At 40.7% G+C, this 17,057-nt stretch overlaps 1 protein-coding gene across 4 annotated transcripts in view; it reads right to left on the bottom strand.

Moving 5' to 3' along the window:
• The window catches only part of epc2 (enhancer of polycomb homolog 2 (Drosophila)), a 60,170-nt gene that overhangs the window by 32,057 nt on the left and 11,056 nt on the right, over positions 1–17,057 (bottom strand). For all 4 annotated transcript variants that reach the window (XR_009445960.1, XM_059647457.1, XM_059647458.1 and 1 more), the window contains exons 3-6: positions 5,210–5,369; positions 4,408–4,553; positions 3,282–3,488; positions 2,195–2,343 (exon numbers count right to left, since the gene is read on the bottom strand). Coding sequence is in view for 3 of the 4 variants with exons in the window: in XM_059647457.1 (XP_059503440.1) it covers positions 2,195–2,343; positions 3,282–3,488; positions 4,408–4,553; positions 5,210–5,369 (662 nt within the window). In the remaining variant the exon portion in view is untranslated. The remainder of the gene's footprint in view (positions 1–2,194; positions 2,344–3,281; positions 3,489–4,407; positions 4,554–5,209; positions 5,370–17,057) is intronic.

The raw sequence follows: 17,057 nt of genomic DNA, 5'->3' as shown, positions 1-17,057 counted from the left end.
TTCGCAGGTTAGTATTCCATGCATCTACTGCCTTTGTCTTTTTTGATGGTAGTGATTGTGTATTTGAAACATTCTGTCTAAGAGCCTGGTCAATCTGTAGCGTGTCTTGTTAATGGTACACACTGCTACTACTGTGTGCGGCTGATAAAGAAAGTGAATGTTCGTAGATGTGGCACCAATAAAGCAGATTGTTTTGTCCTAGATCGTGTCAAGTTTCTGGAGTGTTATTGGACATGCATTTGTCTCAGCAAGTGAGGAATATTCCATCACATTCTTGACTTGCATTTGTAGATTGTGGGGAGGCTTTGGGTTGTCAGGAGGTGAGTCACCCACTGCATGAGTCTGTCTTGCCCTTATATCCATTGTATTTACATAGCTAGCTCAGTTCAGCTTCTGGTCAATGTTTTTTTTTTGCCTGGGGTGTTAGCATCACTGGCCAGGCCAGCATTTATTGCCGTCCTTAATTGTTCCAGAAGGTAGTTTTAGAATCAAATGTATTGTTGTCGATCTGGAGTCAGACAAGGACAGCAGATTTCCTTCCTTAAAAGGGGTGTTAGTGATCCAGATGGGTTTTTCTGACAATCAAAGATGGTTTCATACTCCTCTTTTGGCTCTTAAATTCTAGGCTTCTATTATATTCTAATTCCAACATCTGCCATTGGAGGGATTGAAACTAAATTGAAAGCAAGATGGATCACACACTCAGTTCATGGCCAAAGATTGTTTTAAGCGCTTCAGCCTTATCTTTTGCACAGCGAGTCTGTCCCTCCTCCTATTGGTTGTTTTACTGTCTATTACCATTCACAGCTGGGTTTGGCAGAATGCAGAGCTTATCCAATAACTGGTGAATTGCTTAGCCCTGTCTCTATCTGCCCCTGCTGTTCAGTATGCAAGTAGTCCCGTGTTGTAGCTGCACCAGGATGATACATGATTTTCAGGTATGCCTGGGGCTACTCCCTCTATGCACTCTTTACTGAACTAGAGTTGACCTCCTAGCTTAATAAAACAGGAAGTACTGCAGATGCTGTAAATCAGAAACAAAAAGAGAAATTGCTGGAAAAGCTCAGGAGGTCTGGCAGCACCTGTAGACAGAAATCAGAGATAACATTTTGGGTTGACAAACCTTCGTTAGAACCAGGAATCACTCGAGCTGAAACGTTAACTGATTTCTCTACACAGATGCTGCCAGGCTTGCTGAGCTTTTCCAGCAATTTTTGATCTCCTAGCTTGATGGTGTTAGTACAGTGGGGATATTCCAGACCATGAGTGTACAAATCGTACTGATGTTGTTCTGCTGTTCCTAATGGCCCACAGTAGCTCACAGATCTTGAGCTGCTGGATCTGTTCAAATTTCCACAGTAACTATGCCACAATAAAGGGAACTTCAAATGTGAAGACAGGACAACGACTGTGCATCGATCACTCCGAACTATACTATCATGGATATATGGATCTGTGGCAAGCAGATGATATCAAGTCCAACTTTCCTGGGTGCTCTCTCTACTGTTCAGTCTAGTAGTTATATCCTTTACGACTTTACCACCTCAGTCAGTAAAGGTGCTGCCCAGCCATTCTTGATTATGGACATTGAAGTTCCCACTACCAGAATGCATTGTGTCTTCTTGTCACCTTGAGTTCTTCCTTCAAGTGATGCTCAACATCATGAAACACTAATCAGTGACGTAGTGGGAGTAGAAGAGATAAAGAGAGGCTGAACAACAGATATAGAGTGAGCGTGAGAAAAATAAAGACAGCAAGGGGGAAGAGATTGAGGGAGGGAGGCCGAGACAACTAAAGATAGATAAAAGAAACACACACACACACAGGGATGGTCATCAACTAGAGTTCACTGTGCACCTATTTGATTTGATGCTGTTAGACTTCACAAGAACTCTCAGGACAACTACAGTCCACTGTATACCACCAATCCTGGTGCGTCTGGCTGACCGGAGGGACAGGGCAGACCCAGGGTGATGGTGTTGACTGGGGCAGAATGTATAAGAAACGATTGTGACAGTATAGCTACCCTAGGCTGTTGCACATCTTCTGATTTCTGGCAGTAGAGCCAAATGCTTGAAAGGACTTTGCAAGGTTGACAGATAATCTATTCGGCTTTATTCCTTTTTTTGCGACATTGTGTCTTGATTGCTAAGGTGATATTTTACGAGCTTAGAAGAAAAAAGTGTCATCATACCTCTTCTCAACCACATCTAGTGTTAGATGAAGCAAATCTTTTTTAGTCTTTTCCCGTCTCTTAATCATTTCTAAGATGGTAACTGCCCGGCTGAACTCTCGACGCAGTTTCAACATTTTTTCATATGAAGCTTCATCGTTTTTGCGATTCTGTTTTAGAAAAATTAGAATCCATATTTTATAAAACAGTAATCATCAGAAAAAGCACTCAGATCAACAGGAAGAAAGCTTATAGGCGCTGAATCATTTCCCCCATGAAATTAACATAGTGTGTAACTTTTAAACCCACATTTGGTTTTGAACTGTGACTAAAAATGAAAGCAAAAAATGCAGTTTCTTCAATTTTGTATGGTCATGCTAAATATCCTAAGGTTAGCCACAGCACAAACAAAGGATTTATGGTCTATGCTGGTCCCAACTCAACAATTTGATGAAGAATCACTGGACTTAGAATCATAGAATTTTACAGTACAGAAAGATGTCATTCAACTTACCTTGTCCGTACTAGTGCCTGAAAGAGCTACACCGCTAGCCTAATTTCCAACCCTGTTTCCATAGCCCACTAACTTCATCACTTTCAAATATATATATCCATTTCTCTTTTGAAACCTCAGGTGGAAGCTAACTCAATCACTCTTCCAGGCAGAGCATTCCAAATCTTAATAACTCTCCAAGTAAAGGGGTTTCTCCTCATCTCACTTACTGCTCACAATCTTTGTTAACTTGAAATGTCAATGCTGCTTTGTTCCCACAGATGCTGCTATACCTGTTGAGTTTCTCCAGTAATTTCTGTTTTTGTGTCAACAATTCTGCACCCTGGACACAAATCCATTCTCACTCCATACAAATCTAGCACTTTTCCTAGCAAGGATTTATGTTCATTCTTATTGATTCCTAAACCATATATTGTGTCCTGCACAATATCCAGTGCATGGCAGATACGTTTCCAAATTTCCATCAATACTAACACATAGTATGTGACCAACAAGGCACATAGAAAAGCAGCTAGCCCCTCAAATCTTCACATCCCCTCTTAAAAGGAGGAATTTGACCTCTACAAAAACTGCAAATATTAAAATCATGCTCACCTTTCTGGTCTGCATCTTCTCTGTTCTCCTTCGAAAAGCAACATATGGATCATTGTTAGTGGAGCCATCTCTTTTCTCCTGTTTCACCCAGGGGATTAGGGAGGGAGCCCTGCAGTTCTTGCGTTTCCTTGCCCAGTAATCATACACTGCTTTAATCAGGTAGTCATCTTCTTTCAAAAGCAATCTGGCCTCTTGAATAGATACAAGCTGAAGAACAAGATAAATTACAAAAAAGTAATTTGTAAATTATTACTTGTAATATTTAATTGACATTGGACAACAAAATCTGGGTTTTCTGATTTGTGTTGTGTTCTTCCACACACAGAAACATTTAAACAATGATAAACCATCTGGCTCCTAAGGTTGCACCATCATTCAGCATGATCATGGCTGACCTTCTGCCTGGACAGCTCGTTTCCACCCTTTCCCCATATCAAATGATTCCTCATTTCTAATGTATAAATAATCAACCCCTTAAGAGGCTCTGCCCTCCTGTTCCAAATTAATGACGAGAGGAAACCTGCGGACTTGAAATGAGAGTACAAATCATCCTTCTGAACTCTAGATGGCAGAGGCTAATTTACTTAGCTAATCAATAGGACATCCTTCTCATCCCAGAAATTAATCCAGTGAATTTTTGCTGTTTTGTCACCAAGGTATTTTGTTCCTCGGAGATGGAGGAACGAACTGCACACAGTACTCTAAAGTGTGGTCTCACCAAACATCAGCATTGAGTTCCGAGTCCTTGCATTTTGTATTTCACAGATCTAATTTTAACTATGCATTCCAATCGAGAATCTGATATAATGGACAAGTGAATAAAAAGCGAATCTCTCAACACACTGAAAACTATTTTTTCCAAAATGCTACAAATTTCTACAATATGAAAGGATAGTAAGGGCAGCAAAATTAATTACTCAATTAAGTATACTGATAAATTCTGATCTCTGGAGCAGCTAAAATCAGCTCAAACCAACTGTCACCGACATTATCAAATACAGACAAGTGAGCAAAGTTACATTCGTACATTTCCTACTCTTAAGTTACCTGTCCTCATGATGTGGCCTTAAACAATTCAAGTTTTGCAACCAAAATTTGCTGTTTTTGGCAGCTAATACATCAGTACCTGATTTCCACTAGCTTTTTCCAGTCGGTCAAACATCTCTTCAAACTGCAACGGTTTGATCTCTATCTTTCTATTCAGGCGGTTGAATAAGACTTCATCTTCAGAATCCATGTCATAATCTGGCTGTTCACTATCCAGATTAAAAGCTGCAAAATACAATCAGATTTTTTTTTAAATGCAGAAAAATTAATGCAAAGGTTAAATGGGTTAGAATTTAATTAGCAAGGAGGATATTACAATTAATGCGTTAACAATTCAATGCTTAAGAAAAGCTGCTAATGCTGCAAGAATACATAAATTAAAACCAATCTTTCTCTGTTTTGAGTCAAATAAAGAAATGAAAATAACATTAATATTAACATCAAATTAATTATAATTTAGATTCTTAAAGTAAATCACAAGTAATCAAATTTTCCAGAGCACAATTGCAGTGGCCATTTTCGGTCACTAAATACGTAGAACTGATGTGCTTAGAGAAAAAGGAGGGAAACCACGTAATAGTTCTTTTGTAATTTTAACAACTGTATCTATATCTATATCATAGGAAAGGATTTAAGTGAAAGAAAACCTCACAAAAAGAAATAGTCAGGCTCCTCATTATAAAGTTTTCCTGAATATAGATGATTTAAGGCAGAGATAAACAATTTTAAAGGTTATAACAGAATACGAAAGAATGAAATTTTAAAACAAACAGCCAATCAATTAGCAATCAATTGAAAATGAATCTTCTCCACAAACTGGAATCAATTTAAAGGGTCCCAAAGCAACAGAAGTGGTGGTAATCAGATGGTAAATGACTTACGCTGAATATGAATGAGCTGTTTTGGAACCTTGAATTCTCCCCTGTATAGACGATCATAGTAGGAGACATTACTCTCTGCCTCTGGCACAGGAATAACCATATTCTCCCGTTTTTCTCTGAAGACCTGCTGTGCTGAAATAGCTCTCTGCAAATGATGTTCCTGAAAGAAAGGAGGGAAACTACATTAATGCAACATTAAAAGTTAAGTTTAGAATTTTCCCAATGTCTGAGTGGTAAAAAATTATATAAATTCAGGAAGCATTAAATTTGATCCCTGCTCTGTAGCAGTTTACCTGATCTCAACTCCAAAATTACATGGCACAAATTTTCCTGCTATGAAAGCAGAACAGAAAGAAGTCAAGTTCACTTTCTTCTGGAAAGAACACATTTGGTTTGGCCAGAATTTAGTTTTACTATGTTACTCAGCAAACGACTATGTCAATCAGCAAACGAATTGTCCAAGTAAAAGTAAAAATGGCTATGCGTACAAGGTAATGAAATGATTGCAAAATCTGCATTAAACATATCCCATCACAAATCACCTTAGGAGAAAGGAAACTGCAAACTTTCCAATATATACCTACAACACAATAAAAGCTTTCTGAAATTTGAACAAGAGAACTCAAGTTTGCATTTTTAAATTGGTCAACCAGAGACTTGGAGTTCCAAACAGTGAAGGAGAATTCAATATATACAATACACCAACTGACCATCAACTCAGCAGAGTTGTAAAAAAATAATAGGGCCAACAATTTATCAGCTTATTTTTTAAATCTGTTTCTGTATTGGGTATCTTTCTGATTTGTTTGTATTATTGGGAACTGTTTTAGAAAACTAACAGCTCAGAAGACTGCAATGGAAAAGCATGAATTAGCCAACTGTTTAGTCAGAGAATACGCACTTCTGTAGGGCTGGTCAGCAATGAATCCAAAACATAAAAATTTTACAGGCTTCGAAGTATGTTGAGAGATGAAGAGAAAACCTGGGTGGACTGGGTCAAGTTGCTGATGACTGGGAATGATTCAGACCAGGCTGGTGAGGGGAGAAATAAATGGGATTTCCCTCCAGATCCACATTAAAGTTGAAGTCACAATGAGGGTACTTCCTGTATGGACTGCAGCCTACTGGACAGAACAAAAAGCACCTAGAGGAAAAAACCAGCAAACAATGCCTAGTTTTCTGATGAACATAAAATTCCCACAAAATGAATCCAAGAAGAGAGGTTCTCCCAAATGTTCCTTCCTAACCAATGTCACACAAACAGAGTTAGTTGAATGTTGTTGGTGGTTTGTGGCTGGATGCAAATGACTGCTTCATTTCACTACATCACAACAGTGAACACTTCACAAATGCTTAATGGACTGTGAAGTGCTCTAAGAAATAATTGAGAAAGGTGCTCATATAAATGAAAGTTCTTTTTCATTTTTGTTCAAATGAAGTTTTAATTAAATACTCCTAACCATACATAAATGTGATTATCCAAGGTACAACTGCTGGCATACTAAAGTCAGCAATACATGGTCAAAAATATATTGTGGAACCACAATCTGAGATTTACAGTGGATTCTCTTTAGAATCATGGACATGACATCAGTTGAAATTCACCTCAGTCTTAGTTGTTAAGAGGGTTCTAGTATTTTACAAATAAATTGCAGGTGTAAGTTATGACTTCTATGGAAATAAACTATTTCCATTGATATTAGTTTAGCAACCAAACACCATCCCAACAGCATAACGTAAACTGCACTGCATCTAATTTACTCAGTATCTTTCCTTAATGGCAGTCACTTGATAAACAGGATAATTTTAACAGGGAGTCTAAATTATTGGGTTTCAACTGTACCTGCAATTTGAAAGGTGTTTCCTAGCTCGTGTGCTGTGAAGGGATTTGTTCGAAAGCAGCTCAAAGCACCAGAGCAGCAAAAGGTCCCACATAACTGCCTTTTATAATATAAACTGAGCAGTCCTGTAAATGGGAAGTAAACAGGCAGAGTGAATCATTAAAGGGTGGCAGCACCAGTATGTGAGGTTGTAAAAGTTTTGCATCAAATGCACATCCACAGCGTTACACCTTCCAAAGACGTGTGGCCTCAGAAGGATCACACATCTCCACCCAAACAAAAAGATCTCACAAGACATGAATCGACAAATATTCTCTCTCTCACTCAGCTCATTTCTAATTTATAGCTAACATATCTCCAAGAGGTGTGACTGGGATGTTGAACATCTGTTGGAAATTCATCTCACTCTTAGTTGTTAAAAAGTTTCTAGTATTTTTAAATAAATTCAGGCATTGAGCCCCAATCAAAACTGCCCTTGAGGAAGTAGGATGAGCTGCCTTTCTGAACCCTTGCAGTCAGTTGGTGCAGGAATACCATTAGTGCTGTTAGGATGGGAGAACCAGGACTTTGTCCCTGGAACAGTGACACTGGAAGAAAGGCAACATACTCCCAAGTGCAGGTGGTGCCTGACTTAAAGGAAAGCTTGCAGGTGGAGGTGTTCCAATAACTCTTCCACCCTTGACTTTTGAGATGGTAGTAGTCAGTTCTGGAAAGTGCTCTCTGAACAGCCCTGGTGATTTTCTGCAGTGTACCTTATAGATGGTACACACTGCTGCTATTGCGTTGGAATTTCTGTCAGTAAATGTTTGTAGATGTGATGTCATTCAAGCATGCTGCTTTGTCAGCGATGGTGTCAAGTTTCTTGACTATTTAAATTGCACTCATCAGTGCAAGTGGGAATTAGTCCACTGCACTGACTTGTACCCACTGCTTTGATATCATGAAGTGAATCACTCACTTTAGAATTGCCAGCCTTTGACTTGTCCCTTTGACCCTAATTATACATGACTTCTCCAGGTCAATAGTAACTCTCAATGCTGAGAATGGGGGATTCAGTAGTGGCAACTCTATTGTTTGTCAAGGCTGGCGTTTGGATTCTCTCCTGTGCTGGAGACGATCACAACATGAACGTTACTTGTCTCGTTATCAGTCCAAGCCTAGATATTGACTAGATCCTGCTGCATTTAGAAATGGCCAGTAATGGAGGCACTATTTGCTCCAATTTTCTTAACAACTGCGTGGACCTCTGAAACCTTTGCATAGCAGCATGCTAGCAGCGATTGCTGTGTGCGGAACATTGAAATGGCTGCGCACAGCTTAGAGGGGGTGTTGATAACAGGGCGGCAAACGGGCTCAACATTATGAAATCAGTGAACATCATATGCAGTTCCTGTATGCCTCCTGCTCTTTTCATTGAACCAGGATTGATTGTAATAGTGGAGTGGGAATTTGAGGTCTAAAATATTGTGGTTGAATGCAATTTTACAGTTAATGGTCCACAGCCCCTCATGGCTCCACATGATTTTCAGAGAAAGGATGGAAGAGAGAAAAGTGGGAGACAGAGACAGATACACAGGGGGAGAGAAAAAGAGGAGGAAGCGGCAACAAGCAGTATATTTTCTTGGCCATGTTTGAACCTAAAAAGGACAACCCTCTAACTTTTACAGTCCCCGGTTCTGAATTCAGCCATAAGAGGAAACACTCTTTCCAAGTTCGCCTGGTCAAGATACAAAATCTTATACACTTCAATCAAGTTAGCCTTCAGTCTTCTCAACTTCAGTGAAAACATGCCCAGCTGGTCCAAACTATCCCCATGACAGTCCAACCATTCTACTTATCAATCTAATTCTTCTGCGAACTGTCTTCAACAATTACGTGCTGCCTTAAATAAGGAGACCAAAACTCTCTGCAGTATTTGAAATGAGGTCTCATTAGTGTTCTGTATAACAGAAGCATTATATCCTTACTTTTATGTTTAATCCCTCTCGTATTAATGGACAGCATTCCATTACGTTACATCACTTCATGACGTGCTGTACTGGAGTACCAACCGTGTAATTCATACGAGGAGAGACATTGGCCTAGTGGTATTATTGCTGGACTGTTAATCCAGAGACCCAGATAATGTCCTGGGGACCTGGTTTCGAAATCCGTCATAGCAGATGGTGGAATTTGAATTCAATAAATATCAGGAATTAAGGATCTAATGATGACCATGAATCCATTGACGAATATCAGGAAAAGCCTATCCTTTAGGGAAGGAAACTGCCATCTTTATCTGGTCTAGCCTACACGTGACTCCAGACTCTCAGCAATGCCGTTGACTCCGAACTGTCCTCTGGGCAACTGAGTTCGGCAATAAATGCTGCCTGGCCAATGACACCCTCATCCCATGAATGAATAAAAAAAACACTAAATAACTCAAATCCCTGTGCACCTTGGAAGTCCGCAGTCATTCTTTATCGAAGCAATTCCTATTTTTGTGTCATTTTGAATTTAACTACCATGCCTTTGTTGCCATTATCCAACACAGTGACATTAATTCAAACAAGTTGAGGCCCCAGCACAGGCTCTTTTTATGCCCAATTAGAAATTCATACAGGCCATTCAACCCAACAAGTCCACACCGCCTTTCTGAAGAACATCCCATCCCCCTACCCTTTCCCTATAACCCTGCACCCCCCATCTCTAATCCACCTAACTTACACACCCCTAGACACTATGGGCAATTTAGCATGGTCAATCAACCTAAGCGGCACATCTTTGGACTGTGGGAGGAATCCCGAGCACCCAAGGAAACCCATGCAGACATGAGAAGAATGTGTAAACTCCGCACAGGCAGTTGCCCAAGGGTAGAATCGAACCTGGGTCCTTGGCACTGTGAGGCAGTAGTGCAATCCACTGAGCCACCGTGCCACCCTTGTAGAACTCCACTTGTCATATCCTGCTAATCAGACAAAAACCCTTTTACGCGTGCTGTGTTTTGTATCATCCAACTAATCTCATTTGTACACCAATGTTAACTCCACACCATGAGTTCTATTTTCTGCAATAACCTGTGATGTGGCACCTTATCAAAAGGCTTCTGGAAATCCAAGTACAAAACATTTACATGGCCCTCTTTATCAAAATGCATGTTACTCCTTCAAAGGACTCCGAAGAATTGGCTAAACAATTTTGGTTTCACAAAACTATGCTGCCCCTTCCTGGTTACCTTTCGTTTTCTCAAGTACGCAGCTATAATCTCTTTAAAGATCGTCTTTAATACCTTTTCCACACCAGGGGTCAAACTAACTGGCTTATTGTTTCCTGTTTTCTGCCTCTCTACTTTCTTGAATAGAGATAGTTTGCAACTTTCAAGTCTGGTGGAATCTAGAGAAGCTTGCAAAATTAACACCAACATATCTATTATCTCATTAGTTACCTCTCTTACAACACAGGATGAAGTCCATTTGAACACCAAGACTTGCCAGCCTGCAGCTGCATACGTTGGTTCAGTACTGTTTCCCTTGAGATTGTAATATTGATAGCTATTTCTGGAATGTTTTTATATCTTCCAGAGCATAGACAGAAGTAAGAATTATTCATTTCATGTGCCATAATCTGTTAACTCCCCATTCCCAGTTGCTAACAGACCAAAAAACTCAACTTACTTAAGACTTTTTCTTTTTAAATACTCATCAAAACTCTTTCTGCATCTACACTTGCAGTTAACTTTCCACTATACTTAAATTTCTGTCAATTAAGGCTTTAGTAATTCACTGCCATTCTGCCCCATCAGTTGGCTGCCACTCATCTTTATATAGTTATATGCCCTTTTCTTGAATTTAATGTTTTCCCTAACTTTCTACTATGGGAATTTACTTCTTGAATATTCTGAAATACTCCTTTAACGCTTGCAACTGTACCTCTAATCAGCTATCCCAAACCTAGTATCTCTGTTCAAGTCAATTCGCTCAGCTTTAATGCGCATATACAGCTAGTTCTCCTATAGCACGACAGTTGTGTTCTTGTGCAAACCCTGCTCTAGAAAATCACCGTAGAAAATCACACTAGGGAAACATGATAGAGAAAAAAAAAAAAATCGCTACACTGTACAGGAGAGGGCTCATGTTACCCAAAGTTTCCATTATTCATCAATCACATTACAGCCAATTTGTGTTAATGAAGCACACATTATAGCAGAAATACCGTAATTGAACTTATTTATGTTCAAAATACTAGTCTCAATCCCAATCTCCTTCCTTTCAGACTGAATATAAAATTCGAACATATTGTGTTCGCTGTTGCCCATGGGCGTCTTTACTGTAAGGTTATGATCCTGTCACATTATACAACGTCTAAAATAACCGACTTGCTGATCAGTTCCAGAACATGATGTTCTAAGCAGCTCTTTGGAAGGCATTCTGTAAACTCCTGACCCAGGCTACTACTGCTAATTTCATTTTTCCAAAGTATATGTAGATTAAAGTCAACAAAGATTATTGCTGTACCTTTATCACAAGCACCTGATAGTTGTTCTTGTAGACTTGTCCTACATCATGGCTACTGTTAGGGGGCCTGCAGACCACACAACTAGTGACTTCTCTCTCCTACTATTCATCATCTCTGCTCCACTCAATCCTTCATCCCGATACCCTGAACAAGGCGATCATGGAGCTCATGGATCCCATGCATCTTCATCTTCTGGACGATCCTACCATGTGGGACCCTGTCGAGTGCCTTATTAAAATCCATGTGGACAACATCCACTGCTCTACCCTCATCGATCATCTTCATCACCTCCTTGAAAATTCAGACATGACCTGCACTGCACAAAGCCATGCTGACTGTCCCCACCACTACCATGCTGGTGAACCAGGTGGGTTTTTACAAAAATCAGTGATAGTTTCACAGTCACCATGACTGAGACGATCTCTCGATTCCAGACGTGTTATTCCACCATTTGCCTCAGAAGGATTTGAACCCGTTGCCCAAAGCATCAGCTCGGCCCTGTGGGTTACAACAATTATTTAAATAAATACGAAAATGCAGATGCTGAGGGTCTGAAAGGAGGACAGAGGTTCCTGGCAAGACTCAGCAGGTCTAACAGCATTTGTGGAGAGAAGATTCCACTGCCCTTCCTGATCACTTGCTGTACTTGCATACCAACACTATGATTAAAACGGCTTTTGTGACAATCAGAGATAACAAGGTGTAGAGCTAGGTGAACGCAGCAAGCCACGCAGCATCAAAGGAGCAGGAAAGCTGACATTTTGAGCTTATCTTGTGTTTCTACATTTTGGCACATAATATATAAAAATTACATGAGGAAACAAATACCAAATGTTTCTTGGAAAACAGAATTCAAGGGAGTCTGTCAGACAATATCCTGTATTTGGAAGTATGCTTAAAGGAAATATGAAACAGAAGTTTCAAGATATAGGCTTTCCCAGGTTGATTGGGCCATCATGAGGTTGTAGTTGACCTAACAATATATACTTCCAAGAATATAGAGGGCCCCTTCAAGGCTGCTGTCCAACAGGAAGGCTGGTTAGGCAATTCCATATGTGTGATTGCAAGAGCAGTTGACTACCTTTACTGTCACAGTAAAAGAAACAAAACTGGAAAATAGGAATGGTTTAGAAGCATATAGGCCAAAAGCTGGCAAATGGGACTAATTTAGTATGGGGAAATTTGATCAGCATGCACAAGTTGGGACAAAGAGCCTGTTTCCATGCTACAAGACTGAGGTGGAGGAAACGCAGCCATCTCTTCATTCCCAGCACTATGACATCAGTCTCCAAAAGATAACCATACAATTAGAAAACAAAGTTTTCTAATGACTGCAATGTTGCCAATTTTCATTTTGAACACGCACATTACAGCAGCAGCATACTATATTCATCAGTTTTGACTCCTCCTGTGAGTTTATGAACTACAAAGACAGTGGAATTGCATCACTGGTAAAATTGCACTTGTGAAAAATCGCTCATTAACAACCTCAATCAGAGCTTCCCACAAGTACGCATCAGGGGGAGGATGGTAACTTAATAGCAATGTTACTGCACCAGTAATTCAGAGATCTAGGCTAATGGTCTAGAACAAAGTTCAAATCTCACCACAACTGATTATAAATTTAATTACTAAGTCTGGAATTTAAATCAAGATTCAGTGGCAATTATAGTAAAATACCTATTTTGTTTACTAGCAACCTTTTGGGAAGGAAATCGGCCAACCTAACCCGGTCTGGTTTGCATGTGATTCCAGACCCCCAAAAAGTTGTGTGGACCTAAGTACTAAACTACAAACTCCAACAGACTAATACTGACAAGCTATTCTTTTGTGAAAAGCAGCAAAGGACTTTAGTCACAACAGTGAACTTGTGATAAGAAATCATGAATCCTGTGCAGCAAAAAGAACAGCGTGTAGATCAGCACCAGTACCATGAATAAGACAGGGGATAGCAAGTCTTGTAAATTGGATTTAAAATCTGCCTAAAAGTCGATCAAGATTGAGAACCACCGACTAACGCAGGTGAGAAGAATGAACCTGAGCTGCAGATTCAGAAGACTGCAAAACCCCCACAGTGGAAGGACAGCCCTCAGTGAAGGTCTCAGAGAAGACAGTGAAATTCCCACACGCCAAGACTGACATCTTGTGTCTTGACAGATAATAAGCTGTGCAAGCTTAAGAGTACTTGAATCTGAACTTTTTCAACTTGCTATATAGACCACCTGTACCCCTTAAATAAAACAGAGCTGCAGGTGGTGGAAATCTTAAACAAAAAGGAAAGCGTTGGTAAAACCTCAGCAGGCCTAGTAGCATCTGGGGAGAGAAAAGTGTAGTTACGTGTCAGGTGCAATGGCCCTTGGTCAGAACTAAAAGCAGCAGGGAAAGTGATACTAATGGGATTGGAGCATAAGACAAATAGATAGAAAAAGTGTTCAGAGAGAGAAAGAGAAAAATAGGAAGCACACAATGGGATTCATTGAATTGTACAGCACAGAACAGCAGACAAGGCCCTTCAACCCATTGCGATCTGCACAGTACTGCCTACACTGCACTGAACCCAAAGGCTTCAATCTTATGACACTAAGTGCTCATCCAAGTACTTTTTAAAAGGCTGACAAGTCTCCCATCTCAACTACCTCCTAGGCAGGGGGCCCCAGATCTCCCACAAGCTCTGGCTTAGGCTTTCTTTTCCTCAAATCTCCTCTAAATCTCCCACTTTTCAACTTAAAATTATGGTCCTTCAACTAAGGGGAGCAGCTGCTTTCTATTCACCTTGTCCATGCCCCTCAACCTTATACACCTTTATCAGGTCCCTCTTCATCTTCGCTGCTCGAAAGAAAACAACCCACGCTTATCCAGCCTCTCTTCAAAGCTGAAATATTACATCACAATTAATGTCCTGGTGAATATCCTCTGCACCTTCTCCAGTGCAATCACATCCTTCCTATAGAGCAGTAACCAGAAATGCACACAGTATTCCAGCTGTTGCCTAACTAAAGTTCTGTACAGCTCCATCATGTCCTTCCTGATCTTTTAATCTATACCATGACTGATAAAGTCAAGCATGTCTTCTTCATTCTCTGATGAAGGGCCTAGGCCCGAAACACCAGCTTTTGTGCTCCTGAGGTCTCTGCTGCTTGGCCTGCTGTGTTCATCCAGCATTACACTTTGTTATCTTGGATTCTCCAGCATCTGCAGTTCCCATGATCTCTGATGCCTTCTTCGTTTGCTGGAAGGAATCTGTGGACAAGTGCCCAAAGATCCCTCTGTTTCTCTGAGTTTCCTAGTGACCTGCCACTCTGAGTACTTCTTCATCTTGTTCCTCCTTCCAAAGTGCATCACCTCACATTTATCAAGGTTAAATTCCAGCTCCATTGGATCTGGGTCATCGGACCAATCCACTGAAATCCTTCTGTAACCTAATACCTTCCTCCTCACGGTCAACAACACAGCAAATGTCATCTGCAAACTTATCATCCATCTCTCACGTTCTCGTTTACATCACTTATGAAAACAGGCGGTGCGGTGGCTCAGTAGTTAGCACTGCTGCCTCACAGCGCAAGAGACCTGGGTTCAATTCCACCCTCTGGTGACCGTGTGTGGAGTTTGCACATTCTGCCCGCATCTGCGTGGATTTCCTCGAGGTGCTCCAGTTTCCTCCCACAGTCCAAAGATGTGCAGGGTAGGTGCATTGGCCATGCTAAATTGCCCATTGTGTCTGGGGATAGGTCTAGGTGTGATACTCTGATGGCCCATGTGGACTTGTTGGGCTGAAGGGCCTGTTTCCATACTATAGCGATTCTATTAAAACAAAAATCACAAAAAAAAACAGGGACCAGCACTGATCCCTGTGGTCCACCACTGCACACCAACCTCCAGTCACATAAACAGCCTTTGACCACCACCCTATCTCTCCTGCCACAAAACCAATTCTGGATCCCATGAGCCTTTACATCCTTCATCAGTTTCCTGTGGGGGATCTTGCTGAAATCCATACAAACTACATCAACTGCACTACCCTCATCTACGCATTTGGTCGCCGCCTCGAAACATTCCACTACATTTATTCAGAATGACTTCCCTCTGACAAAGACCTGTTTCCCTACTACTGATGTTAGACTCACTGGTCTATCATTCCCTACTCTATCTCTGCCACCATCCTGTAAAGTGGGACCAACAGCTGTTCTCCAGTCCTCTGGCATGACCCTGTGGCCAGAGATGATTTAAAAGTTTGGGTCAGGACCCCTGCAATTTCCTCCTTCATCTCCTACAGACTCTAGAATACAAACCATCTGAACCTGGATATTTTTGTGATCAGAGATAACGGGAACTGCAGATGCTGGAGAATCCAAGATAACAAAGTGTGTAGCTGGATGAACACAGCAGGCCAAGCAGCTCCGATGAAGGGTCTAGGCCCGAAACGTCAGCTTTTGTGCTCCCGAGATGCTGCTTGGCCTGCTGTGTTCATCCAGCTACACACTTTGTTATCTTGAACCTGGATATTTGTCCTGATGTCTGCCAGAACCTCCAAATACCTCCTCGCTTCTTACATCAATCTGCTCAAGAATGTCACAGGCTACCTTCTTGAATTTTTGACTTGCATCTTTGCTTTCCCAAGTAAAGACAGATATGATGGACTCATTTAACACTAACAACGTCCTGCAGCTTCCTCACAGATTGCCCCCTTGATCCTAATAGGCCCTACTCTTTCCCTGATTATTCCCTTCCCCTTGATATACTTGTAGAATATCTTGGTATTCTCCCTAATTTTGCTAGCCAGCGTTTTTTTCATGTCTCCCTTTGCTTTCCCATTTGCTTTCTTGAGGTCCTCTTGCACTTTCTATACACCTCTAGGCATCTGTTATTTTGCTCCCTGTACAGCAGTTTCAAGTCTCTTTATTCTTTTTATCAAGTCCTGAATATTCCTAAACATCCAGGGTTGTCCGTACTTTGTGCTGCTACACTTCACCCTAAAAAGCATTGGGCCTGTATTCCCCCATGTACCTTTTTGAAAAACTGCCAGAATTCCACTGTAGATTTTCCCTCAAATAGCGGTTTCTTACTTTATTTTAATAAAATTGGCCTTAATGCAAAACTGTTTTTTTTTTGCAGGTCATCTTTCTCCTTTTCAAAGCAAATTTAACATGTACAGTGTTGCTGTCACTATCACTAAAATGCTTCCCCACTTGAACCCACCTTGAAAACCTGTCCAGCTTCATTGCCCCGAATTAGGTCTAGCACTGCACCATCTGTTACAAGGCAGTCTACACGTTGATACAGGGCTTTCTGTATGCATTTCAAGAAATCTGCCTCCCCAACCCCTTTATACTGTAATTATCCCAACTAACATTAGGGTATTTAAAATTCCCGATTATATTTACATACCTCAGGTGAATTGATTACATACCTGCTCTTCAATTGTCCACTGTCTGTTTAAGGGATGCACAATACACACTTATCAACTTGATAGTCCCCTTTTTATTCTGACGTTCTACCCTCAAAGCCTAATTTGA

The sequence above is a fragment of the Stegostoma tigrinum genome, chromosome 7 (assembly GCF_030684315.1).
Source record: "Stegostoma tigrinum isolate sSteTig4 chromosome 7, sSteTig4.hap1, whole genome shotgun sequence".
Taxonomy (NCBI): domain Eukaryota; kingdom Metazoa; phylum Chordata; class Chondrichthyes; order Orectolobiformes; family Stegostomatidae; genus Stegostoma; species Stegostoma tigrinum.
The sequence above is the reverse complement of the archived record's forward strand: the minus strand, read 5'-3'. Positions and strand labels throughout refer to the sequence as shown.